Here is a 26773-nt window from a genome sequence, read left to right on the forward strand (position 1 = left end):
AAAAAAAAGCTTTAGTAAACTCCTTGCCAGATATAATAAGACTTTTGAATCCATTTTGTAGTCTACCTCCATATATGATATAAGAATTCATAAGGTTAAGCAAATAGATATTAACAACCTTTATGTTAGTTATCGATTATTACTATGAACTATCATCGAGGTGGCATTATCCTCGAATGGCAAGAGAAAGATTTTAAAATATGTAATTTAAAGTCTATATAATATAAGTTTTATAAGATAAGTCTAAAAGAATATATAGAATTATGTAGTATTAAGAAAAAAATATTTTATAATACTTTGGTTATGAAAGTACATATCAATATGATTAATACCACATTGGTGAACAATTTTCTCAACTATTAACTTATTCTATTTAAAAGTTAAAAAGTTTAGATATACAAGTAATTTTTTTTTAAAGAGTGATACGTTGTCTTAATTTGATCCGTGTTAGAGAACTCCCTTGAAGTAAAAATGTCCGTTTCAAATATCCAATGAGAGAAAACCCCCGACTAATCTGTCCGAAAAGACGACGATTAATAGGGGTAAACCTGACCACTCAGACTTGAACTTGGTTATACCCAAGTCAAACTCTCATATCAGGACCACCTATCTCAAAGTTGACCGAATGAAGATTCGAACCTGGGACTTATAAGTCACCAAGAAAACTCCAAACCGATACACCAACTCATGATTGATAGATATACAATTTGTTAATATTTAATTAGTATAATTTACATGTTGACTACTAACAAGAGGTTTTCCTCTCATTGGGTACAGATAAAAGATGAGCGGACTTTCTATTGTAAACCTGGTCAAGACAACGTACTAGACTCCTGATGCGGGTATTTCACTCCTTTATAAAAAAAATAAGATAAGATTTATTCATAACATAAAATGTGTATAAATTAAGAAGATTAAAGTTGACATTGACTAGTCGTATGATCAAAGATGACATATGATCGTTGTAGAGATTAAAATAAAAAATTAGAGGTAAAGATTAAAAATTAGAAAATGCTAAAATCAAAACACATGTTGGTCAGATTATCATTCATAAAACTATTTATCAAACTTACCATTAATGCCATTTGGGTGTTAGGCCAGTGGTCACTGGTTAGGGGTTTTCCATAATGTTGTTGTTTCTTCTGAGGGGTTTTAGATTCGAATCCTGTCACATGCAAATGTGGTGAGGGGCCTTAGCAATGCTATACTCACCTAACATATGGGGAACAAACTCTTTATGGCATTGCCAGGAGACGAACCGCGCGTGGGCGCATACGCATTAGGGGTGTTAACCATTTATCCGTTGTTGCCTAAAAAAATATTACCATTAATAATCAGCTATCATTTTCTATATCTATACTCCCTTATAAAGAGTATTGAATTTCTTTAAATTAAGCATTTTTTTTCTTCTCAAAATACCCCTACTTATACATAAAACCCTTATATACCCCTTTCTCACATTCTCTCTAATCATTTCACACTCCCATCGACCTTTAATCACCCTCCGCCGCCGCCCTCGATCTCCATCACCGCCTCCCTTTTATATTTTCATTACCTTATAGCCGCTGCAACACGCGGGCACTATGCTCGTATTCTAAAAAATCAACAAGAAGACTCTTGAACGGTTACATGTATGACGAAGTCGTTCCTATCATTTTAAAAATGTGTGTTTCTACTTTAAGATGATATAAAAAAAGGAATTGATAATTGTACCATAACTTTTGATCGATCTACCAATCCTGTGCATATCATGTTTGTACAGCTGCTATTAAAGTTGTACCAAATGGTACATGTATAAAAAACATGGTACTAATATGAGAGTTGATCTGTACACCACCAGTTTTTAACGATACACCACCAAATATGCTTTATTGAGTTGTACAGTACAACATTGTAAAGCACAATTAGTTGTGTATAGCCAAAAATTGGTGGTGTACATATCATTTCCTTACTAATATGGGTTCCCTATAAAAAGAGTTAATTTTTGTCTATGATGATTTTGATATGAACGAAATTATATTAAAAGTAAAAAGTAAAAAAGAATTTTATTTCAAGATTATTTTATATAAAAATATTTATCCTTTTAAATATTTGTCTAAAAATACTTCAAAAATTGTTAAAAGTTTAATTTTACTAATTCGCTTTCCTAATCTTATCTTATTTTTCACATGCAAGGATTTTAAGCCGTTATGTTGGAAAGATTTATCTTTCTCTATTTTATATACTCATATTTCTTTTTAAAAAAAATTATTAGAAACAGTGATTAGGTATCATTTCTTTTGTCTCCATTTTCTTTTTCCATTGTGTCATATCTTCTTCTATCAGTATAAAATTTGATTAAAAAAAAAAAATTGTAAAAGGTCAATATGATTTCTGTTCCTGAAAAAAAAAAAAAAAACCTTAAAAAAAGGGAAAAAAGTCAAAGTTCAACGCCGGAATAGTCGAGTCCTGAGTTGAATATAGCGGAAATTTCTATCACCTTCCTTGATTCGTAACGTCGAATTTATTGACTGCGACACACCCATATTTTTTCCTTCTTTTTGCCATTTCGATGATTTTCAATCACACGGAATCATTTACAATTCTCATCATCTCCCATATATAAATCTCTAAATTTTTATCTTACATTTTTCACTTTCTTTTTACTACGGAGTACTTTATAAGTAGCTTTTGTTGTATATATATATATATAAATATTTTACATAAGAAATGAAATCTTCATTTGAGAAATTTGGACGGAAATTAACGATGCATAGCAAAGAGAAAAAAGATCATCAGCCTTCTAATCATTTAGACGAGCTTCTCCAAGCTTCTAAGGTATGTTTTTCTAACTATTTATATAATTAAATTTTTTTCAGATATCATGTGCAAATCACGTGACGTATATAGGGTTTATAAATCTGCAGTATCATTGAATAGCTTGAGTTGATTGATTTGCAGGATATGCAAGATATTAGAAACTCTTATGATGGATTAATATCTGCTGCTGCCGCTATGACTAATAGTGTATACGGTAATTGCTCGATAAGACTGTCTCGCCGTGTTATTAGTTGTATCGGATACTATCGTCATAACTAGATACTGAATTACTTTGTTAGTGTTTCGGATTTTAACCGATATGTATAATGATAACTTGTTATGAAGTAAGTGGAGATATGCCTATTTAGAATTCAGCGGACGATGAAAGGACTTGTAAAAGATATAGACAACCAATTGCACTCTTTTTTGGTATGCTAAGTTAAGTTGATCTACAAAACATATTTTTTCACGTTGTTGTGTGCTTGTCACTTGTGTAGAATCCTAACCATTTGATCTGTTAGAATTGCTAAAAAGAGATGGAGGGATGCAGAACTTAGGAAATTGACTTATTTATAATCTAAAACGGTTAGAGGACAGTGCATAGTTATCCATCATATGATGATTGAGTGATTGACACATCCGTCGCTCGTAGAATAACCAAGAGCTTAGCCATCTTTTGCATGTTATTAATTTTTTCACTGACATGTTATTACTTTTTTCGCGAAGAATTATGTATGTTTGTCAAACTCAGGCCTCTTGCGCTATCATACATTTAAAAATCTATGTAACTTAGACTTTTCATTCATTTCTTTAAGTTATTTATACCATATCGTTTACTGACATAGTATGTTTGTGGTATTTAACTTGCATGGAGCTATTCTTTTACTGAATAACCAAGTCTCATATGTTTTTGTATCTCAGAATTTTCGGAGTCGCTAAAGGAAATGGGGACCTGTTTGGTGGGCAAAGCGATAACCGATGCTGATGGTGAAAGCGGTAATAAGAACTCTTTGGTTGTGTGTTGCATGATATGTGATATTTGAACTAAGTAACTAAGAGCATATGACAATTGACATGCATGAAGTTTCTATGTTTCACATAATTCCTGCATCAATTTGACCATTATATGCTCAGAATATAATTTTTTCCAAATTTTGAAGTATAACTGTGTAAGCTTTATCTCCAGACATTTTCTGTCTGTGCAGGAAGAGTGTTATCAACTTTAGGAAATATACAGTCAGAACTTCAAAAAATAGCTGATAGTTATGTAAGTATGTTGTCATGACTCGTTGTTGTGGTTGTGTTAGTTTCTCCATTTTCTTCTGATATCAGTGAGTTATTCTTTTTATATTTTAGCGTTCTTACGTCATCGTCACAATTACACATCCAACCGAGTCTCTGCTCTCTGAGTTGCGGAAAGTGGAGGTTTGTTCTCTCTGGCTCATCATATGATTAACCATCCTTATGTGTGTTTTTCTTTTATATAAGTTTACCCTTTTTTTTTTTTGTATACTAATGCAGGAAATGAAACTTCAATGTGATGAAAAGAGGTATGTTCAATATGTTCACCCAAACTTATGTCATTGAAATGAAGCTTCGTTGATTGCATACCTTTTTTTAGAGAGGTGTATGAATACATGATGTCACAACACAAAGAGAAGGGGAAGTCAAGAAGTGGAAAGGTTGAAACCTCAGTTGCACAGAAGGTACAAGAAGCTCAAGATGAGTATAACGAAGTGGCTCGGCTATGTGCATTCCGTGTAAAATCGCTTAAGGAGGGACAATGCCGTAGTCTTTTGACACAGGCTACTCGTCATCATGTTGCACAGGTGCCTTTTTAATAAAATAGAGGTGGTGATATGGGTGGTGATATCTGGTTATGTAACCGGTTGAATTGGTAGCTCTTTGTACAGGCCTGAATGAGTAGGGTTGGGCTGACTCATCATTTTTCCCCCTAAATATTTGTATGTCTAATTGGTGTTTCAGTTGCCCTTACTAAAGTATTATTATTTCAGTATCAGTAATTATATGAATAAGATGATTTAAGAGGTTACTAACATAAAAACTACTCTTTGATGAAATTAGGGGAAAACATGGAACCAGTCAAACTTATGACCTGTTGTTTGCTTTGCAATGAAAGCTGAATTTTACCTGTTTGACCTGTTATAAATAATACATAACATGCTTCACCCTTCCAATAATAATGGGTCAAATTGCAACGTCTAGTTAGTGTGTAACTAGCTTTTACTTTCTTTTGCTGGGGATGATCAGACATGAGTTTTAACTTGGTTTTCCTCTCTACTATCTGGATCAGTTGGATTTTTTCCGCAAGGGATTTAAGGCTCTTGAAGCAGTCGACCCTATTATAAGAATTGTAGCAGAGAAGCATCGAATTGAGTACAAACTCAGTGGACTTAACAATGGGAGTGCTGGTGAATCTGAAACTGGGAACACTTATGAGAGGTTCGATGATGGGGAGTTGAGTTTTGACTATAGACAAAAGAAGCCAGGGATTGATAATGTTGCCACATCATCGTATCCAATGGAGGTAATTTCCTTTTTGCATATACCAGCCATGCTGTTTCGTTTGACCTAAGCTACTTGTGTATTGTATGTTTTTACCATTACTTATGAGTGGGTTAGTTGGATATCTAACGTGTAAAAGATATTATACTAGTTAAAAGGAAACGAGTTAAATGGACAAAATCTCTTAAAATGTTTTTTTTTTATTGCTTAAAACCTCCTAAATCATCTTTTATTAGTTAGAAATTGTTAAACTTATGTAATATCTGTAATTTTATATGACACTCTCGATGTTTATGACATAACAAACTTTGGACAAGAAATGATTGACCCTTACTGTTGTAACCACATGTACTGTTGAATTGTTGATCTTTAGTTTAGTTATGCATTTTCTTGGTTCTTACTGAAATTGACTATCCATTAAAATTTGTAACTTATGTTCAGTCTGCATCTGTAACTCTCTTATCAATTATTGGTTTAAATAAGATAAGGCATTGGAGGATTTTACTATCCAATTTGGACACATGCCATAAGCTCTCATTACATAAAGTTTTCCATTGAAGTTGATCCAGATGAAAGTCATTAAGCGACTCTTGGATGGATGATTGTTACCCGAACACATTACCTACTAAACTTTTTCTTTGCAGTCTAGTAACACTATGATATGTAAACTGTCTCCGCTATAATATGCCACTAGAAATTCTATCCGTATGTTCCACATTCACAGTTTTGGTGGTTTAGGCTTGAAATGTAAACCATCAATATTATGATATACCATGAGAATATAATGTCTGTATATCTGTATTCTTTGTTTTTGATTTAAAATGATGTACTTTAATGGAAAAAGTTCAGCTAGTTTAATCAGTTGTATATTGCAGTTAGATCAGCCAGATATATCACATCTCCAAGTTCCAACATTAGAAGATCGAGAGGTATGCAACGATGGACATTCATTTTAGTTTTTCAGATACAATATCTTTTACACTTGTGTTGTGCAGGTAACTCATTATAAACATCAAGGGGAGCAGCCTTTCGCTAGGCAAAATAGGGTGAGCAGTTATTCTGCCCCGTTATTCCCAGAGAAGGTAGATTCATCCGAAAGGCCAAAAGAGACACAACCTTCATGGAAGTTTCACTCTCATGTCCTACCTTCTCCGGTTGATGCAAAAAGTCCAATTTCAAAAACACCTACATCTGCTTCTCAGATCAATCCATTCAGCAAGTTACACAAACCCTTGCAAGCAGACCATGAGAAACACGAAAGAGCGTCTGGGAACGATAATGCCTCGACAGTGGCTTCCACCTCAAAGACCTATTCGACATTAAAAGATGGCAGTGACAATGATTCCTCTACCCAGTTACCAACTCCTACTGGCGAACGATATCATAGTGGATTTGATAGTAAAGTAGCGAAAAGACAAGCTTACTCTGGTCCGTTGGTACCTACTAAAGGATTTTCGGGCAAGATTGCGTACACCAGCGGCCCAATTACATCTACCGATGTTCCTCATACGCATTCAATTGCGAATCGTAGTGTTTCACCTCCGCCTTTATCGTCACCCAAAATAAGTGAGCTTCATGAGCTTCCCAGGCCTCCAAAACCAGCTGTTTCTTCTTTTGGTGGGGTGACTGGAGGATATTCAGGCCCTTTGCTTAGAAAGAATCAAGAGACAACTCTGCCAAATAAAAGCAGCATCATCGCGTCTCCTCTTCCACCACCTCCTCTGGTAGTTTCAAGAAGTTTCTCAGTTCACTCTAGCAACCCTAGTGCGATGGTTGAAAGACGTTTCGAGTCCTTACAAATAACAGGCGCCAGGCATGAAGAAGTATCTTCTCCTCCGCTCACACCTATTTTGCTTTCAAACATGAAGCCTACAAGCCGCACCTAAGGTATTTTAATACGGACATCCTACTTAGCAATGTTTGATTAGTGTTTTTTGAAAGTGATTATGTGCTTATCAGATTTCAGTGTTTCGTAAACTCTGATTTTTCAAGCAATTAATATATATTACGACAGAAGGAAGGACATCCAAAAGGAGATTTAACACAAAAGAAGATATATTGTTGCATTTAAAACTCACTTTGACCAGTATGTGTAATCAGAATTAGAATCTGTTAAACTTTTAATGCCTTCATACTAGATTATCAAATCCATAAAGAAAAGTAATTACACCGATGTATACACCGAGGGAATCCAAGAGCGAAGACTCATTAAACGTTAGGAAGAGTGCCAAAGACAATTTAGTTTTTTTCTTCTTTTCCAGTGCATCAGAGTAAACCCTGTAAAGCAAACTATGGTGCAATCAGTTTAAGGAGCTTTGGCTCTTATCCTTCACCTATATTTTATTTGTAACTCCCAACATGATGCTATCTTAGGGGTAAAGTCTGTAAATTATAATGACATTATGGTTTTCTTGGTTAATACACATGGAGATTGATGGATTTTCTTTTTGAACAAAATATTTATGAAGTTCCCGGTTTATTTGTCTGATTAAATTTACCGAACGTTTCAAAAATAGACATCAAGTAGAGCCTAGCCTACTTCTCCTGATCAAACATCCAGAGTGTTACAATTGTGTATCCAACTGAAATAAATATTGAGAAAATGAACACTGTTGTATGGCGACCATGATGATACGGAGCTCGAGGCCGGGCGACCCCAAGAATGTTACCTGAGGCTTTTTTTAAAAGCTTAAAATGTAACTCAAAATGTGTATAGTTGGATGGGAAAGTCATGTTGCACACATGGGTATACGAGTGATGTATTCAACTATTCATCTCTATCTAACCAAATAGACGATGAGTTTCTGTAGATGAAAGGAAGGAAATGGTACCAACAGTGACGAGTTGGTCCAGACTCATTAGGCATGCGGTTAATGAATTATCTTTATGAACTGGTTGTAATAGTTTTGTTCGTATTAACAAAGTCCTTTTAAATATACTTTGTATATAATATAATTAAAAAAAAACTTGTGTTAGAAAATCTATGAGTAAATTGATTTTTATATATTTATAAGATAAAATACAGCATTAAATACAAATGCCTTAAAAAAGAAATTTGAGTGACAAAAGATCAAACACATCTATTACAACTTAACTAATTTTTTTAGAAAAACTAACGAGACTTACGCATCAAGTATATGTTGAGCATAAACGAACTGAATCAGCATCAATAAGATTTGTACTACCCGTCTGTGTGTATAGAAAAAAAATATATACCTAAGATTGTGATATTTTGTACATAGATTATTATCATTGTATGTGATAGCTTTTAAATCTTGTCTATTATATATTTGTATGTATTTGGGTAGAGGAGGGATTATTTGAGAACTTTTAAAAAAAAGAACTCAAGAACTCCTCTACACCCTTGGATCAAAGAAAATGGATGGACAAGATTAAAAATAAAAAAAACTCCTCTCAACATTAGAGGGGTATTTTCGTCAGCTCATTTGTTTTTTCTCTCTTACTTTAATATAATTCTATCTAATTCACTAAAAAACTTTTATCTCACAAACCGTAAATCGTTAGACGAAAAGAAAAACATAGGTAGTCTTAGAATTTCATCCTCTTTCATTAGAGATGCAATTCGATATACTTTTGATGACTTTTTAAATTTCGTTTTTTTTTTCCATCACGTTCATCTTACACATGTGTAAGTTGTACTTACCCATGGGCAAGTTGTACTTACCCCTAATACATCTCGCTCTAGGGTTTAGGGTTTGAAGCTCGAGGGTTAGCCGTAACCCTCGGGTTTCAAACCCTAAACCCTAGAGTGGGAACCCTCATACGTTTTAGGTTTTTAGGGTTTAACATTTAAGGTTTATATTTTACAGGGTTTTTTGAAAGTAGCTTCCCCCTCGGATTAGAAATTAAGCTTTAGGGTTTAGCATTTAAGGTTTTACAATGCGTCCTCATTTTTTTTGAACTTTATAAGTAACTTACCCATGTGTAGGTTGTACTTACCCATGGGCAGGTTGTACTTACGCATGGGCATGTTATACAACTCACTACTTCTCGGTCTTTCCTACACATGTATAGGATGAACGTGATGAAAAAAAAACGAAATTTAAAAAGTCGTCAAAAGTATATCGAATCGCATCTCTAATGAAAGAGGACGAAATTTCAAGACTACCCATGCTTTTTTTTTTCCGTCTAATGATGTACGGTTTGTGAGATAAAAGTTTTTTAATGATTTAGATATTTTTTGATTTAATAAGAGGAGAGAGAAAAAGAGTGTTGGACAACTTTTTTAATAATGACAAACATGCTTTTCCTGATCTTGATGAATGGAGGGTTAAGATTGATTCTCGCGTTTTTTTTTAGTGGTTCTCAAAATAACTCACCCCTATTTGAGTATATGTGACAACTATATAAACGGTCAATCGGAAGTTTTTTATTGATATGATAGATACATTAAACAAGATTTAAATTTTATTATATATAATGAACACAATTTAGTTTTTTTTTTTTAGAAATTCGTTCATAGATAGTACATCGCCTTTTGTATATTCGTTAAAAATTTAAAATAGTGATAAGTTTGGGATTGACTTTAGAAAAACTCGTGCTGGTGGATTAGAGAGAGAAGAGAGAGAGGTAGCAAAACAACAATGGCGATAAGTCAAGCACTTTCCTTTTGCTCTGACCTTGTATTCCATAAACCATTTTCTGTTTCAATTCTTCGCAAGACTAATAGCAGCACTAGTACTATTATTTCATCACTCTCCCCTTTAACTTCCATTAATACTAAATCCCCTTCTCTCAGCAACAATAACACTCGCAAACGCCTCACCACCTCCTGCTCACTTCTTGAAGATGACGTCACAGGTGACCCCACCCCCAACTCTCCCTTATTCTTATTATTTGACGATTAACGATTCAATCGTGTGTCTGATGAGACTGAACCATTGTAGAGATCCCTGCTCATAATTTTCATAGTCAACATGACAGAATTTAATCGCATACTTGAAACGAAATTGGGCCTAAATTTGAATTCTTTATTATATATGAGTCATACTTTCATCATCCCATTTTGGATAAAATTTAAGCTGATTTTTATTATTATTTTTTGTTACTGTTAGTAGTTAGCTTTTTCCAAGTTAGTGATTAACGCATTTGAGGCTTCATTAAATCTAGCGAATTGCCTCAGTGTTGAACATAATTTTCCCTGTCTCCAACTCAATATTTCTTCATATAGCATGTAAGATACCTCTCAATAGTTGGTGAACGTGAAATTTTTATTATTATTTATATTATATAAGATGAGAGACAGTGCCCGCCCGTTGCGGCGCTATGATGGTGGGGGTGATAGACTGATAGGTCAAGTCATAGAGTATGATAGCCAAATGCCTTAACCGTACGTGCTCTGCCTCAGATTTTAAAATTCGTCAAAAGTATATCGAATGCCATTTCTAATGAAAGAGCATGAAATTTTAAGAATACCCATACAATTTTTATAATTTAGGTTTTTGAGATAAAAGATTTTGAATGAATTAGAAGAATAAAATGATTTAATGGAGGAGAGAAAAAAAATGAGTGGTTGAGATTTAAGGAGAGAGAAAAATGAATGGTTGAGATTTAAGGGTATTATATGTATATTAGGTAGAGATGTTTAAATTAGTGAATAAAGAAGAAGGGTAATTTAGGTAGTTCAATTACTTAATTAAGATTTGAAAAAGGGGCAAAATGCTTTATAAGATAGTATTAGAAGTATTAGATATTATATAGTACCTTATGCCCAGATTTAAACCCGGGACCTCTAGAGAGGCAAACCTCTCCTTTCACCTCCCCCTTGAGCCACTAGACTAAGAGGTCATTGATATAAGCTTGTTTTATGGTATGCAAACATTCAATAAACATACAATTATCATATTTTATATATCATATTATCATAACATGGAAAGGGGTGATAATTATGGAGACATAGTGTTTATTCATTGTTCGCATTCCATATATAGAAAATCTAACCATAGTATTAAGGGTTATGGTGAGCAAAAACCCATTCTAAAATTCCTTTTTTCAAAAAAAATGAAAATTGTAGGAGATGCCTTGATTTATCTTCATTTCAGCTTTAGAAAGCATAACGAGTTTTCTATTTCAGGAAAAGTAAGATAATAGTTGAAAACTAGAAAGGTGAGTTTAACTTAGTCAAAGATTTTGAGCAGTATCCTTTGAAAATGCAACTTGAACATGTTCTATATTTTTGAGTTTCTCTGGAAAATTTTTTCTAAAAAGAGTTTCCATATTTTTTGAAACTAAACACACCGTAAGCCTGTATATAAGCATGTGGGCTACTCCTGGTATTAGCATATGGTTTGAAGATGGAAGTGTTTTCGTCTATGTGCATCTTGCTCAAAACGTGGATGGTCTAAAAGCAAATTTTGGTCTAAAAGTGCATTTTGTAACATTTAATGAGTCAATACTTCAGTTTTTAATGGTTCAATATATGAGATCTCTTTGATTTTGGAGGTGATTCGTGTTTTAAGTTAAACCTTAGCATCTTTTCAAATAATGCAGGTTCTGCAGTTCAGACTATGGAGATTGATCCCGTGTTGGCTGTCAAGGTGATTTCGAGCTTCATGTGTGACATGAATTTTGTTATGTTCTTGATGGCGAATGGTCATAACTAAACACATAGGATAAAGTTCATATTTTAAAATCAAGTTTATGGAATATAATACATAATGGTTAGCTAAAAGTAAACACTATTTAATGTGTTGTTTTTATACGATAACATTGTAAGGGTTTGGTTTCTATATTCAGAAAAAGGCGATGGAAGTAGCACCTGGATTAAAAGGGACTTCATTATATCTTGTTGGTAATTTTTATTTTTTTCAACCATTTTGCTGAAATGTCTTTTGTATCAAAAAATCTGCTTGTTACTGAGAATTGACAAATTACCAGGTTTTAACAGCACTATCAAAACAAGATTGGGAAAGCTTCTGGCAGATGCACTCCGATATTACTATTTTGACAGGTAATCTTATATTTATTCTCAATTCTGATGTATACCCGAAAAAAAAGGAATTATTCTAAGGACATGGTAGCTTGAATGCAGTGATAGTTTGGTCGTGGAAGCTGCTGGTGGTGAAGCTATGGCAAAACAACTTCTAGACACGGATAAAGCTGGATTTCGTGAATCTGAGGTGATTATCTTCTTGTTCTCCTTTGCCTTCTCTTTCCATTGGCATGAGTAGCAAAATGGTCGGGGCTGGGGCAGGTACTGGATCAAGTCGAAACAGGTGGATGATTCTACAATCTAGAGGTAGGGTTGGGTTGACCTGAAATACTTTTCTCCAAATTACTTGTATCTTCTTTAATAAATTATTAGTGTCTCAAATGTCAAATGTGTTCACAAAATTTATATCATTACAAGAAAAACTAATTCTGTTTTGACTAAAATGAGTCGGGAGTTTTTTATGCATTGAACTAATTTTTTTGTTAAACTTCCGATCCATTTGTGTCTTATTCTTATAAACACAGTTCTATTGATTTTATACCGGTTATAGAGATAAAACATGACTTAAAATCGACTCATTCACAAGTAAATGGGTTGAAATGGCCATATATTTAGAAGTTAGGCACATCTCAGCGAGAATATGTTACCATCTGTTCCTTACATTTCAGTGAGAATATGTTACCATCTGTTCCTTGTAAATGATTTTACCCGATCGGGTAACTTGTTAAACTGCCTACAGACTGAAGTGTTGAGACAATTATCGTCAATGGGGCGCCTGATTGTTTCCGCTGGAGATGGTGCTGTTCAGAGCTCGACCAATTTGTATGTGATTTGAGCTTTTAGTTATCTCGGTGCTAAAAGCTAATGTTGATAGTGTTTGTTCTCTATGATCCATTTTATTAATGGTAAAGCATGTTATAGGTCACTTTTGAGACATGGCATCTCAATCTGGGTAGACGTTCCTTTGGACATGGTTGCCAAGGAAATAGTAGAAGATGATGTTCAACTAATTGGAACGGACATTTCACCTTCTGCATCGCATTCTGAGGTATGCTTCAAGTTTCACTAGATGCTCCAGAATAAATGGTATAGTCATTTATATCAAAAGTTCCCAAAAGATCACAAACTATAAAATGTCAACGGTGGCCATCCAGCTTTTACTAATGTCATTTATATCAAATTTGGTATACCATGTCCATCATATCCTTCTGTTAGAAATCAATGCAATAGCATTACGTTTTAGCCAGTAAAGTCTTTTTGCCTGGTGTTTTGGCCACAAGTCTTGTTTGGTTCTATTATTTTTGTAATTGTTAGTATTTACATTGTATGGTTCTTTTTTAATCTTAGGTATACGTGATACCTATTTAAAAGCCGGGTGTTTTTTTTAAAAAGAATTTTGGCAAACTTCCCTTAGCTTCTTGTACATTAAACCACAATTAGACGACAATCTCTACCTCCAAAACAGGATATAAGCTACTTAAATAACCTGCATATAAACAATATAATCAGGTGGTAAGCCAGCTAGCCACGATATACGCAGAGTTGCAAGAAGCATTTGAAATAGCAGATGCAACCATTTCACTCGAGAGTATGTTCCATCAAATCTAGTCTATATTATTCCATGTAAATGTTATTCGTCGGTCTAGTAAAACGTTTGTTTGTGTGAGCAGAAGTTGCTGGTTTGCAGGGTTATGAGGACGTAGAAGCTGTTAGCCCTGAAGACATGGGCTTGGAGGTGACACCACACACACTGACACACCCACACACATTTATAAAACCAACAGCAAAAGATTAAAGATGTATGTCTAAGTCCATTATTCATCTCATTCTTGGGTGTTTTTGTAGGTATTGACACAGTTAGAAAAGCTTATGAGAGTAAAGAAGATGATGGAAGAAGCTGCCAGGCCATTTTAGTCTATTTTTTGGGCAACAAAGCTTTTGTGTGCTGTGGTGATTAATACAATGCCATATATCGCTTGTACCCATGTCCCACATGTTTGATTATCATCTCTTTACCTAATGACCGGCCCTATAATATTTGGGAATTTCTCGAACTTTAGGTCCATACCTTTTATATATATATATATATATATATTTAAATTTAATATTTAATTTAATGATTAAGATGTTAAAAATGTAAAAAGGAATCATTGTAGAAAATCGTTTACGTATCGGTGAAGACGGTGCAATTTGTCATAAAAACAAAACACAAACTGTGGGTCTTGATCCTTCGCTGTCACCCTCGTGTTACTGTCAGAATTCCTTGCACCGAACAATAGTTATTTGGAACACCGTTTCCCTTTTCTTTCTTTACCTTTTTTTTTTTGTATGAGGTTTTTTTCTATTAAGGATTAGATGAGTTATTTTTGATTTAGCAGTTTAATCGGGTGGTTGGTTTCGTCGAATTCCTAATGATGATCCCCAAATTTGCTTAAGATATGATTTAAATTTGAGACTTTTTATGAAAAAAACAAGATTTATTGTTATTCGACCGTCAACTTGGTTATATTTGCTTTCTTTTAATTTGCCATACAAATTAATAACAAGTTTGTTGAATTCTGTTCTTTTCAATTTAAACAATCTATATCATTATATGGTGATTATTATATTAGTAACAAGGAATTTTTAAAATTTGCTTTTGTTAGTTAAAGTGCAAACACATCATATGTTGGTTCACGGAGGTTGGCGCTCAATAGGAAGAGTAAATTGTACTGTACTAAATAGCAACCTAAATACCTAATTGCTTCCGATTGTCTTTACAGGTTTTCTACTCAAACTACCAACATACTCTAATTTCTTCAAATTTGAATAATCTAGCATATCATCATTTTGTTATACTCGTTAAAGTAAAATGCTCTTTGAATATGAATTACGAAATGTTCACATAGAATGAAGTTCTTGTAAAGACATCTAACTTGTTTAGCTAAACTCAGAAGAAATTTTGAACAGACAACAGGTGATGGAGGAGGTTTTCACTTTTCACTATTTTGGTTAGCCGTGGACGAGTCTTCAAGAAAGGAATAAGTGATTAACAGTTGTATATTTGTGATTTGTATTTGATTTTTTTTCCTAATCATTTTCTTAAATCAACACTGAATTCTAATAAAGACCAAGAGACCACAAGGTGGCCTCCTCAAAGTATGTCACGTGTTTGGTTCACAGAATGTTTTTGAAAGGAATGGAAGCTTTCGAATGAATTGGAATCTGAGGTGGTGTTTGGTATGATGGAATGGAAAGGGGAGAAAGGGAATGGGAAAGACTTCCCTTGTTTGTTTGCGACGAAGAAAGGGAATAAGAAAGGAGAAAGATAAATCAATTTCATTCTCTCCATTCTCTACAAATTGTAGATAATGGGTGAGAATGGAAAAAAAATTTTTTATTTTAAAGATGTTATATGTAATAAATGTATTATTATTTAAAATTTTATTTTTTATATATATTCATTTTCTGTGGGTACCAAACAACGAAATTCATTCTCTTTCCAAATACTCATTCTCTTTCTCACTATTTTCATTCTCTATTATATTTCCATTCTCTATGATTCCCTCCTACAAAACACCCCCTGAAGGAATGGAATTTGATGGAATGCTTTTGATTTTTTGAGAATTTAAGTGACGGAAGGAATGAAATTCCTTCCTCCATCCCCAATGAATGGAGATTCCATCAAATGATGGAATGTTTACATTCATACGGAATCAGATTCCTCTTTTTTTGAACAATCAAACGCATTAAGGAATGAAATTCAATTCCAATTGCAATTCCATTAAAAAAAAAGTAATTCCCAATGCCGTCTTCCACGGGTTTTGGGTCCCAATACCGTTTTCGACAGTGTATGGGGGAGGTTGATATGTAGACAGCCTTACCCCTACCAAAGGTAGAGAGACTGCTTTCAGGTTCTACCATAGGTAGAAAAGGACCTCTGTTTTTAGAAGCATGAGCTCCAACCACTAATCCAACCCAGTTGGTTTTAGATGCAATTCCATTAAATTGTGTGGAATAAACGCGACCTTATTATGTTTAAATTTGTATGTTACATTACAAATTATATTTTATGAAGTTAACTAAAATCTTAGTTTTTTTTTCTTTTAATTCAAGTTTTTTGTATTTTGGTCCTTCTAAAAAAAATATTTTAATGTTTCTTTGAGACATCAGGATGACTAATTACTAATTATGATGTCTATTGATATCGGTTAAACTTAAGAAAAATTCGAAGCTAGCTCACAAATGCCGCTACCTAATTAAGTGACTCAAATCAATATTAGGCAGGTATGTTAATGGACAAAACAAAACTAAGAAAAGGAAAGAATAAGATAAACGTGACCGATCCGCATGGCGAAAACGTTATAACTTGATTATACTCTGTATTTGACCCTCAAACCTCAATAAAATTACAACTTTAGCCCAATCCATTGTTCACGTAAAATACCCCCCAACATCCACCCACACGATCCTTCACTTTCATTTTCTTCTCCCATTTTATTTTTGTTGGCGAAAATTCGTCGTCTCTCAGACATGGCGGTGCTCCTCCGAAATCCCCAAATTTAGGAGGAGCCGTTGCCGGAACATTATAAAAATCATACATATATCGTATCTATTATCTATATCACTCAATATAATTATATATACACATACATAAATAAATACAACAGTGCTTATGGATTTCGATGAAGAAACAACAATTGTAAATACTTAAACAATTTAACAATTACATTACATACATCTTTTGTTCTAATTTGAGAATTTACTTTTCCACATTTCCATTTTCACTTTTTTTTTTTTAATTTAATATTTGTTTGTTGCTGTATCTATAGTCTATATATATACATCCTCACATTGCATAGTTGATTGCCGAGTAATAACGCTACAGGATAATCACTTTTCCGACGTACTTGTATTCGCCGCCGGTCATATTCTTCATCGCCGCCGATACTTCACATCACCGATCCTTTGAGTTTTATATATGTCTATATCTATATGTATATATTACTAAGTTTGTCCGATCATCAATTTAAGTATGATTTACTTCAGTTTGAGCTCCGATCTAATTTTTTTAAAACTTTTAAATCGATGAGTAATTTATTAACATCTATATATGTTTTGTGTAGCATTATTTGCATTTAAATGATTAGGAATTTGTAAGCTGAAAAAATTTACAACTATTTTTTTTTTGCTTACTTTCAGGAATGGAAATTGATTTGGATACAAAAATTATATACAATGACTTCAGCTGAAAAGAGGAAGGGATTTGTTGATTAATTGCAGATTCTCGGTTTTGGTTTTGTTTTAGTTTAAAGTTTTGATTAATCGTTATATAGGATAGTTGATTAAGAACAATGTGTGCAATAGTGTAATTGAAGTGTAAAGTATTGTGTGGCATTCCCTTAAAAAGGGGAGAGATTATTAAGTTAAGCTTTATTTAGGATTAGGTGACTTGTACTAATTTTGGTATTATGGGAGTGCCACAAGATCAATGCATTGGGAGTTCCGAGGTTGCAGGGACATCGAGCACCTTGGAATGTAGCTTGCCTCTAGTTGATCGGGGCGGTTGTAATTTGAATGAGATGAAATCTGAGAATGTGACAAATTGTGGTAGACTTTGCTTTGATTCGTTATTTGGTGATTGTGGTAGTAAGACGTGTTTGGAGAGCTTTAATTTTACGGATGTGGCGGGTAAAGAGTCTAATGATGGTTTAAAATTTGGGTTACAGAACGTTAAGACCTCATTTTCTAGGATTGTGGGATTTGAATCTGACAAGGATGTATCCTCAAATGCGTCTAGGTGTAGTATGAACATGGATGATAAGAAAGTTAGTGTGTCTATGGCCAAGAAGAGAATGTTGTCACCATTGAACAATATGCTTTCTTTTCAGCCGTTTGACGGTAATCATATAGATATTGAATATAGGAGTGCCAAAACTGATGATCAAAAGGTGAAAAGTTATAAGAAAGCAAATATAGGGAACGGTACTCATTCTTCTGATTTTATGTGGCCTCTGTCTGATCACTCTGAGCAGAACATATTACAGAAGTACAATAGAACATCCTCTGGTATTTCCATAGATGGGCCGGTTCTCAAGGAAAATGAAATGCTTTCTCATTTCTTTCCTCTAGGGTTTAAGGATTTTAAGGAGTCGAGCAAGCTAAAGCTGCAGACCAAGCCTATAGGAATACCTGTCGACAAGGTGAGCTTGACCCGTTCTTCTCCCTTAGGTCCAAGATTTTCCAAGGAAGTGACAACTGGGAGTGCTTTCATGAATTTGACCAAAGAGATAGAGGGAGAACATCCAATGATTGAAAATGTGGATAATTCAGAAAGAGAGATCATCTCGGGTACCACATTTGTATCGAGTGAAGTGGACTATAAGATGCCAAGCAAGTCACTTGAAGAAATCGGTTATTTATGTGATGAAATCAGGTCGTGTTCTCCTGAAAGCTACACAGGCAAGAGCTGGCCTATTCAGAAAGATTTGGGATTTAGCCCCCACTTAAGGAATTTAAGGGGGAGAACAAGGGGTCTTTCTGTTAGGAGGTCGTTAGTGGGGTCTTTTGAAGAATCACTTTTATCTGGTCGGCTTTCATCCGGGGACATAAGCAAGGTTAGCACTATGTTTTGTTGGATTGGTGTGATGTATTGCATACAATCAGGGTTTATATCTAATACACCCTGCACATTTATGTGCAGAGAATTGATGGTTTTCTGGCTGTACTAAGTGTAAATGGGGGCACCTTCTCACCAAAAGCACGGAAACTTCCCTTTGCAGTTACTAGTGTTGATGGAGATAGCTACTTATTGTACCATGCTTCAATAGATCTTGCAGGGATTTCCTCATCAAGCAGTGCAAGGAGCAAAATGAGGAAAATCCGCTTTCAAAATGATGATACTCAAAGTTCTCAAAGCCGTTTGCGCATTCCAATGAAGGGGCAGATACAACTGGTATATGGAATGTTTTATAAAATTTGACATAATTAGGTATATATTCAATTACACTTGGATGAGTCTTTTTGAAACTATTTCATTGTTCCACTATGTACATTTTTTTGCTGATATCTTCTATGGCTTTCTTATAGTGAACATAGTATTTGCTTATAAGTTTGGGGAGATGTTGATTGCCAAGTGTGATGGAAAACATAAGTTGTCTTCATATTTTAGTTCGAATTTTAGAGCCCATAACATCTTATATCTTGTTTGATTCTGTCACAGGTTTTAAGCAATCCAGAGAAGACGCCTGTTCATACTTTCTTCTGTAATTATGATTTGAGCGACATGCCAGCTGGCACAAAGGCAAGTTAACATGAAGATCAACTGATTTTAAAGCTTTTTATATATAGATGTCGATATTGCATTTTTCTTTCTTATGATATTCCATGTATAAACCATCCTTCAAGTTGCAATGTAAATTTGTAACTCATGGGAAATTTACAAATTGAAACATTATCTTTCCGAATGATCATTGTAATCAGATCATTTATGTCCTAAATTACATTACATTTTCCGACTGTTTATATCAAATGTCATTTTATGATGCAGACTTTCCTACGACATAAGGTCACCCTTGCATCATCCACTCCAACTCAAAGTTCAGAAAGTTGTTGCTCTGGTCAAAATGAAGGTTATGAGTGCAATGTTCATGCTTGTCGGGTGAATGGTGACCTGATTTCCAATTGGGAGGATCATGCCCAACTGAAAACTTTCAACAAATACAAAAGCGTATGCTCAAGGGCCAATGGAAATACTGCTTCAGTTGGCGCACTACGCTATGCTCTTCATCTTCGTTTTCTATGCCCTCACAGGAAATGCTCAAGACTGGTTCAGAAGTCTATTTTTGATCCTGTTTCTCCATCTCAACTGAACAATTTAGATAAACATGGGGACCGGAAGTTCTTCCTATGCAGTAATATGAAAGTGGTGTTCCCACAGCGCCATTTAGATGATGATGAAGGGAAGGTATGCTCTTACTATGTGGATAATAATTGTATATATGGTTGTCTATATGATTAAATTGTTAATTATATCTTACAATGTACATATGTGCAGTCTAAAACTTGTTTAGTAGTTTCTCATTTGACATTTATCGATATACATTTTATAGTTAATTAGTGTGTATAACAAGAATTAACGTAGATTTATTGGTGGCGGATGACAGTTAAATGTAGAATACCATTTTCCAGAAGATCCAAAGTATTTTGATATTGGCTGCTGATATGTATCAATCTGAGGTTGAGGAACATAATGTATGGTTATCAAGCATTTTGAAGAACAAGGGACTTGGCAATTTTGAATTATTTTATTTTTTATTTCCCTTTTTGATATGTGAGGAAGCAACCAAATGCAGTTATAGAACTTAGGAAATAAATGGGATGGCCTGTACCTTCTTTACATTGTACATTTGTACATGTATACGAAATGTGATTTACCTTTATAGCTATTCTACAGTATTTATAAAAACATTTGGAATTAGCTCCGGAGTATAACTAAATTGTTAACCCTCTTATATAGCTTGTCGTAGACCACCTGATTTTTAACCTTGGAGACATACAAAATTTACGTGATTGTTGCTTATGAGTTATGATATTTTTCTTATACAACAAATAACACGAGCAATATATATATATATATCATATATATATATAGAAAAAAAAACTAAATACTTTTCATATCATAACAGTAAGACAACATTTTCATATCATAAAACATTTATTGCTTTTCAAGAACAATTACTTTTGGAGTGAAAACTATACTAGAAAGTAAAACACTATCGTGTTAGGACTAGGTAGGAGCAAGCTTTAAAAAAACCACATAGACCGGACCATGAAGTACCAGGACCAGGCAGGTCTCAAACCTTTGGGGCCTATTATTTCCCGGTGCTGTAAGCCTGTATTGAGTTGCTTACAGGGTCATGCTACGCTAGTAATGTACAATACATAATTACATATAGTATTTGAGTTTGATATATGTCCCCTAAACCACTCGCATGAACAAGACAAGTCGCATCTTATATTACTAAAATCATGGCCCAATAATCTCCTGCTCACTTGGGCCCATAAAAGCCCACATCACACAGTTAATCTTTAAATTAATTTTTAAATTTAGGACAAGGAGATTAAGAGAACCATACTACAGAGTGGTCAACTATAAAAGAAAGACGGTCATTACGTGCATAAATTAGTTGTACTATTATCAAAAATTTTAACCATAGAAAAATCGTAGAAGAAAACACCACGTCTGTATAGATGAATATATCTGCCTGGTAGTTAGGCGGCGGCATACCATGTTTATCACAAACCCTTTCTAACTGGTAAATTCAAAGGGGAAGAGAGAAGATGCATTACAAACACAAATGCAGATTTAGCATATAGTATGTTCCTCCATGGAAATTCTCACAGACGCAAAAGGTAACTAACATAGACTATGTAGCAATCAGAATCATCTTCCACCAGATATTACTTGCAGTATCCAGATACCCACAGGTTATTTAGTATAGCAAAACAAATCACAAGTGTTTAAGAACTAGATAATCACCCATAGAAAGACATCTCCAATCCAAAAACTAGTCGACTCCTAACTCCTAAGGATAAGACTTAAGAGTCTGAACAAGATAATCACCCACAAAAAGACATTCTGAAATCCAAAAACCAGTTACACTCCTCAGAAAATGAGCTTGAACCAATATTTCCAAATGGGGCGGATAAGGTATTGGTATCTTCAAAACATAACTAAAGTGATACTAAGAAACAACAGGTGATATAGTAATCAAGACTAACTATCTAATAGCTCGCCAATGCCAGGTCTATAGATACATTCATGCATAACAATGAAGATACAGGTGAGGTAAACCATACCAAAATCAATCATTTACCATAGATACGAGAATAAAAAACATACTGGAGAAGGTGATCATCTTACTGATTCTGATATATCACAATCAAAAACCAAAAACTGACATCTGATCCTTCAAGGACTAGCCAACAATACCCAAACAAGCTGCACTTTGAGCCTCGTTTCAGCTTCCTTATATTTTGTTAACTATATGTAATCTAGCTTAGATAGTTTCAAAGATGATAGCAGTTCAGCTTACTTACAATTTTGCTAATCAAACCGTTTAAAAGAAAGCCGTAAACATGTAGTATCATTTAGTTAGCAAAAACAGTAACTTACTTATAGCAAAATCACACTACATTGTAATTACCTACAATTAAACCTATCTCAAACAAACATCCAAACATTTATCATACCATATACGTGCATGTAAACGATACACACCCGTAAAGGAAAGCATATTTAAACCGATAGACGAGATGTTAAAACTTCCTTACATAATCATCAACCGTCTTTCACTCACCAACAATAGAAGCAGCAGCAACATCAACATTACCTCTAAAACCCTAAAAACTTGTTGGCAAATTCATACTAGCAATAAACAAACTAATTAATTCAAAATTTATAAAACTCAATTAAAATCATTTAACATTCTTATCATCACCATCAGCAGCATTGGACGAAATACGAAGTCCAGAGTTAGCCGCAGATCGACCTCGCGTCCTCGACGGCAGAATGTTATCCAAATCAACCTCCGCCAACGGATCATCGGAGAGGTCATCATCACCGTCAGAATCAGTTGCACTTCCGTCATCGGAATCATCATCAGATTCTTCAATCATTTTTCCTTTTCCTTTATCATCCTTCATTATTCCTTTTCCTTTTCCATTCGTATTTTCTTCTTCTCCATCTGAATCGTCATCATCTGAACCAACTTCATCTTCAGCTTCATACTCTTCTGAATCTTCGTCGTCATTTTCCGTTTCGGTTTTTTCGCCGTTAATGATTTTTTCTTCGACGGCGGCGGCGGGAGTGGTTTCTGGACGGATTTTTTTGGCGGTGTCGATTTCGTCGTCTTCGGCGGTGGGCTTGCGTTTGGAAGGTAAAGGGACGTTTGGTTGATGAGCTTCGTTAAGGTCAGTCATGGTTTTTAAATCGAATGAAAAACCCCAAACAAAATCCCCCTTTGGTTTTTTATTTGGCTGTAATTTAATTTTAGGGCATTCCTTTCTAATTGATTGATAGCGGGCGAGTGGAAGTGTTTGCTTGTTTGGATTTGGATACGGGTTTCCTCACCCACTGGACTGCCTTATCGTCTATTGGGCCCATTAGCCCAGACTTGTCATCATCATGTATACATAAACTAAGGTTTTATAAATAATCCGCATTATTTATCAATATCCATGCTTTGTTTTTCACTCATCATCCACTTAGTATTATTTTGACAATAAGTCAACAACATTATAACCGACTGTTTTAATCATAAGTCCATTCATTATTGTGTTAATGAAAAATAAGCAATAGGCTTCTTTTTTTTCTTTTTCTTTTGTCTTTTATTGGTTAAATGCGACGGCGAAGCCAAATTTGTAAGCCTATAATAACTGAACAGTTTACAACATAATAACAAGTATATAAAAAAGTAATATTAAAAAAGACCAATCACTTTAAATTGAGTTGAAGGAACACATGGAACTTTAAGGGTATTTTTTTTGGATGAATAATTATCTTTGAATTATATTACTCGTATGGGATGAGTTATATTAGGGACTCCTTATTTTAAGGATTGTTACAGACTCGATCTAGACCATCCATTTTTATCAGATCTAATCACCACTGATCATCTACGGCGACATCTCCGGCCATATTCATCTCCGGCGACATCTCCGGCAAGACTTACACATGTGTAAGTACAACTTACACATATGTAAGTTGAATAAAAGTTATGATTCAGAGCGGGCTTCGCCCTTAAGGATATTCATAAACCAAAGCTAGTGGGGGTGATAGGTCATTGAGGGTGATAGGTCATAGTGTGATAGGTCATAGAGGTTGACCGGTGATTAGTGATCTACCTAAAAAAAATTGCACTTAAAACATGTGTAAGTTACTTACACATGTGTAAGTCTCGCCGGAAATGGTCGCCGTCGCCGGAGGATCATGGTGGTGGTCGGAGATGATCATGGTGGTCAGAGATAATGATGGTGATGGCCGGAAAAGGAGGTAAAATGAGTTCCTAACAGTTCCTAAAATAAGAAGTCCCTAATTTAAATTTTTCCATTACTCGTAATATATAAGATTGAAAACGTTATTTGTTTGTATAAGGTTCCAAATAAAGATATAGTAATTTATATTGAGTGTGAGAGCCAAATGAATCGAAAGATTCATGTCAACAATAACAACAATAAGACCAAATCATGAGAATTGTTTTGTTTAGATAATGTTAAATGTGTTAACATTAATCATTATTTAAAATTTTATGTTTCCTTATATAAATTCTCTGTCCAAACGTAAGAATCTATCTATTTCTAATTACTTGTTTTTTTTTTTATCATTTCCATTTTATATTACATTTTTTTCTTACCAAACACACCTTAATTCTCTTTAATCTGTTGATTTTGTATATAGAAATTTATTAAGATGATATTTTGAAGACGATTGTTCATTATCCATACATTTTTATTGACTTTGAGACATATGTTAAGAAACAAAATATAAAGTAGGAAGAAAGTGTGCCAAGTGGAGAAATATATGTAAACCGAAAGATAGTGAAGTGGCAGCCGCTTGAATCGGTGATGATGACGTAACCCCCTCTGTCCCCACCAGATATGGCGCGTACCAAACACCTAAATCAAAAAAACACCCCCCACCACCGTCAACACACCTTCCTATTTTCCGGCCATCCGTCCATCCGTCTATTAATTGTTGATGATATATGGTAGTAAAGTAAAAAAATTCTATATCAAAAAAGTATAATATATAAATCCATATAATTACCTCCCCAACCAACCACCATTTCTCCTCATATATTTCATTTTTTTCGTCATCATCTTCATTGTTGTGTTTTCTTTTTTCAAATTTTCACTGAATTTTATTTAATTTTAAGTTTACATCATATATATATGCACACTACAATGTGTCACCGAATACTTGCTATATTTAGGAATTTCTTTATTGTTTCTTTCTGTTGCAACCAACTCACACCGCTACTGGTACTCCTACTACTACTACTTCCTTAGCATTTTATTTAGAAGGAAGGACAAACAATCAGTCATAATAATGGAGCAAAACGACACATTTGGTCGTCGTTTTGGATACGAAATGGAAATGCAGATGAACACTACTACTGCTACTGGAGTTCAGGTTGCTGACCAATGCTTTAATGGGGCGAAAGAAGGCGCAGGTGGCTCTGCTGCTGCGGCGGCGGAAGCAAGACGACGGCGGTGTGCAATAAACAAGGAGAAAGGTTTCGTGAAGAGGAAACGTACCGTGCATTATCGTACTAATGGCTTTGTTCCTCCTCCTTTACCACCAAATGTACGTATGCTTTCTCTCTTCATTTATTTAATTCTCTTAGTATGTTTAGTTGCTCACAGTATTTTCTAAAATAAACAGATTGTAGTAGATGACACTTTGAAGTTTAAGGTCCGGTTACATTTTAACCTCCCCATACGCCGTCTAGGACCCAAAAAATCCATAAAATACTGCACTAGACAGTTTCTTTTATGATTTGCCTGTATATAAAAACACTAGCATACTAGTGGGTTAAGGTTTTTTTGGTCAAAATGTTTATTGATAGTTGTCCCACACGTAATATAATAATGAAAACAATAACACGATTGGTTAATATCTTAATTTTATCAAGAATAAGTTAACTTTTAACAATATAATAATATTTTATACGTATTTCAAATTTCATAACCTCCATATAGATTTCTAAAACATTTTTTATGTGATTTTTATAATTGAAATTGAGAAAACATAATTTAAATAAATTAAGAGGGTGTTTGGGATTCCATTATATAATGATTATCTGATTATTACGTTTATAAAATGCAAATAATCTAAAAAAGTGTTTGCATGAAAAAGTGATTATTGGATATGAAAACGCAGTTTTGGAGAAGCATGTACCAGCATGCTTTTTCAAAACGCAGTTTTGGATACACATAATATATTTTGAAAAAGCAACTTTTGTTTGTAAACGCAATACCAAACACCCCTAAGTCGATAGTTAAATGAGTTAATAATAGAAATACAGAAGTTTGGCTAAATTTATAAGTAAACTAAAAATTAAGAGTTCCACCTTTGTTTATAATAAAAACCACATGGAATAAAAACCACATCTATTTATAATAAAAACCACACCTATTTATAATAAAATTATGTTTTTGTGTATAAATTTCAAACTAAAAATTAAGAGTTCCACCTTTGTAGTAGAACATGGAATAAAAACCACAACTATTTATAATAAAATTATGTTTTGGTGTATAAATTTCAAACTAAGTTGTTTTTTTTTTTCTAAAAGAATAATACTTTAAACCTACAAAATCAGTAGGAGCCCAATAGTTCCACCTTTGTTTAATTTTATTTTTTAATTATTAAAGTATGTACTAGCCAAAAAAGGAAAGACAATTTTTGTTAAGATCTGAGTCATGCATAAAAACGATAAGATTTTTTCATGCCGA

At 34.0% G+C, this 26773-nt stretch overlaps 4 protein-coding genes across 4 annotated transcripts; 3 read left to right on the plus strand and 1 right to left on the minus strand.

Moving 5' to 3' along the window:
* The first annotated feature begins 2418 nt into the window (after positions 1-2418).
* LOC122606028 (uncharacterized protein At2g33490-like) lies at positions 2419-7338 on the plus strand. Its single transcript, XM_043778997.1, has 10 exons — positions 2419-2817; positions 2941-3013; positions 3721-3795; positions 4005-4066; positions 4156-4224; positions 4321-4349; positions 4421-4628; positions 5114-5347; positions 6201-6254; positions 6321-7338. The coding sequence occupies exons 1-10, from the start codon at positions 2710-2712 to the stop codon at positions 7209-7211; spliced, it is 1803 nt and encodes a 600-aa protein (XP_043634932.1). The 5' UTR covers positions 2419-2709; the 3' UTR covers positions 7212-7338.
* Positions 7339-9861: 2523 nt separating this feature from the next.
* LOC122603698 (probable inactive shikimate kinase like 1, chloroplastic) lies at positions 9862-14382 on the plus strand. The gene is made up of 10 exons (XM_043776473.1): positions 9862-10146; positions 11836-11882; positions 12082-12136; positions 12223-12295; positions 12377-12464; positions 13017-13099; positions 13199-13325; positions 13787-13865; positions 13948-14012; positions 14123-14382. Exons 1-10 carry the CDS (start codon positions 9930-9932, stop codon positions 14189-14191), a joined length of 903 nt encoding a protein of 300 aa, XP_043632408.1. The 5' UTR covers positions 9862-9929; the 3' UTR covers positions 14192-14382.
* A 2374-nt stretch (positions 14383-16756) lies between these two features.
* On the plus strand, positions 16757-20703 carry LOC122606192. Its single transcript, XM_043779152.1, has 6 exons — positions 16757-16958; positions 17459-18873; positions 18960-19211; positions 19479-19559; positions 19806-20222; positions 20422-20703. The coding sequence occupies exons 2-6, from the start codon at positions 17728-17730 to the stop codon at positions 20476-20478; spliced, it is 1953 nt and encodes a 650-aa protein (XP_043635087.1). The 5' UTR covers positions 16757-16958; positions 17459-17727; the 3' UTR covers positions 20479-20703.
* Positions 20704-22574: 1871 nt separating this feature from the next.
* On the minus strand, positions 22575-23351 carry LOC122605506 (histone H2A.Z-specific chaperone CHZ1). The gene has a single exon (XM_043778460.1). It carries the CDS (start codon positions 23237-23239, stop codon positions 22736-22738), a length of 504 nt encoding a protein of 167 aa, XP_043634395.1. The 5' UTR covers positions 23240-23351; the 3' UTR covers positions 22575-22735.
* Between the last annotated feature and the right edge of the window lie 3422 nt (positions 23352-26773).

The sequence above is a fragment of the Erigeron canadensis genome, chromosome 6 (genome assembly GCF_010389155.1).
Source record: "Erigeron canadensis isolate Cc75 chromosome 6, C_canadensis_v1, whole genome shotgun sequence".
NCBI lineage: Eukaryota > Viridiplantae > Streptophyta > Magnoliopsida > Asterales > Asteraceae > Erigeron > Erigeron canadensis.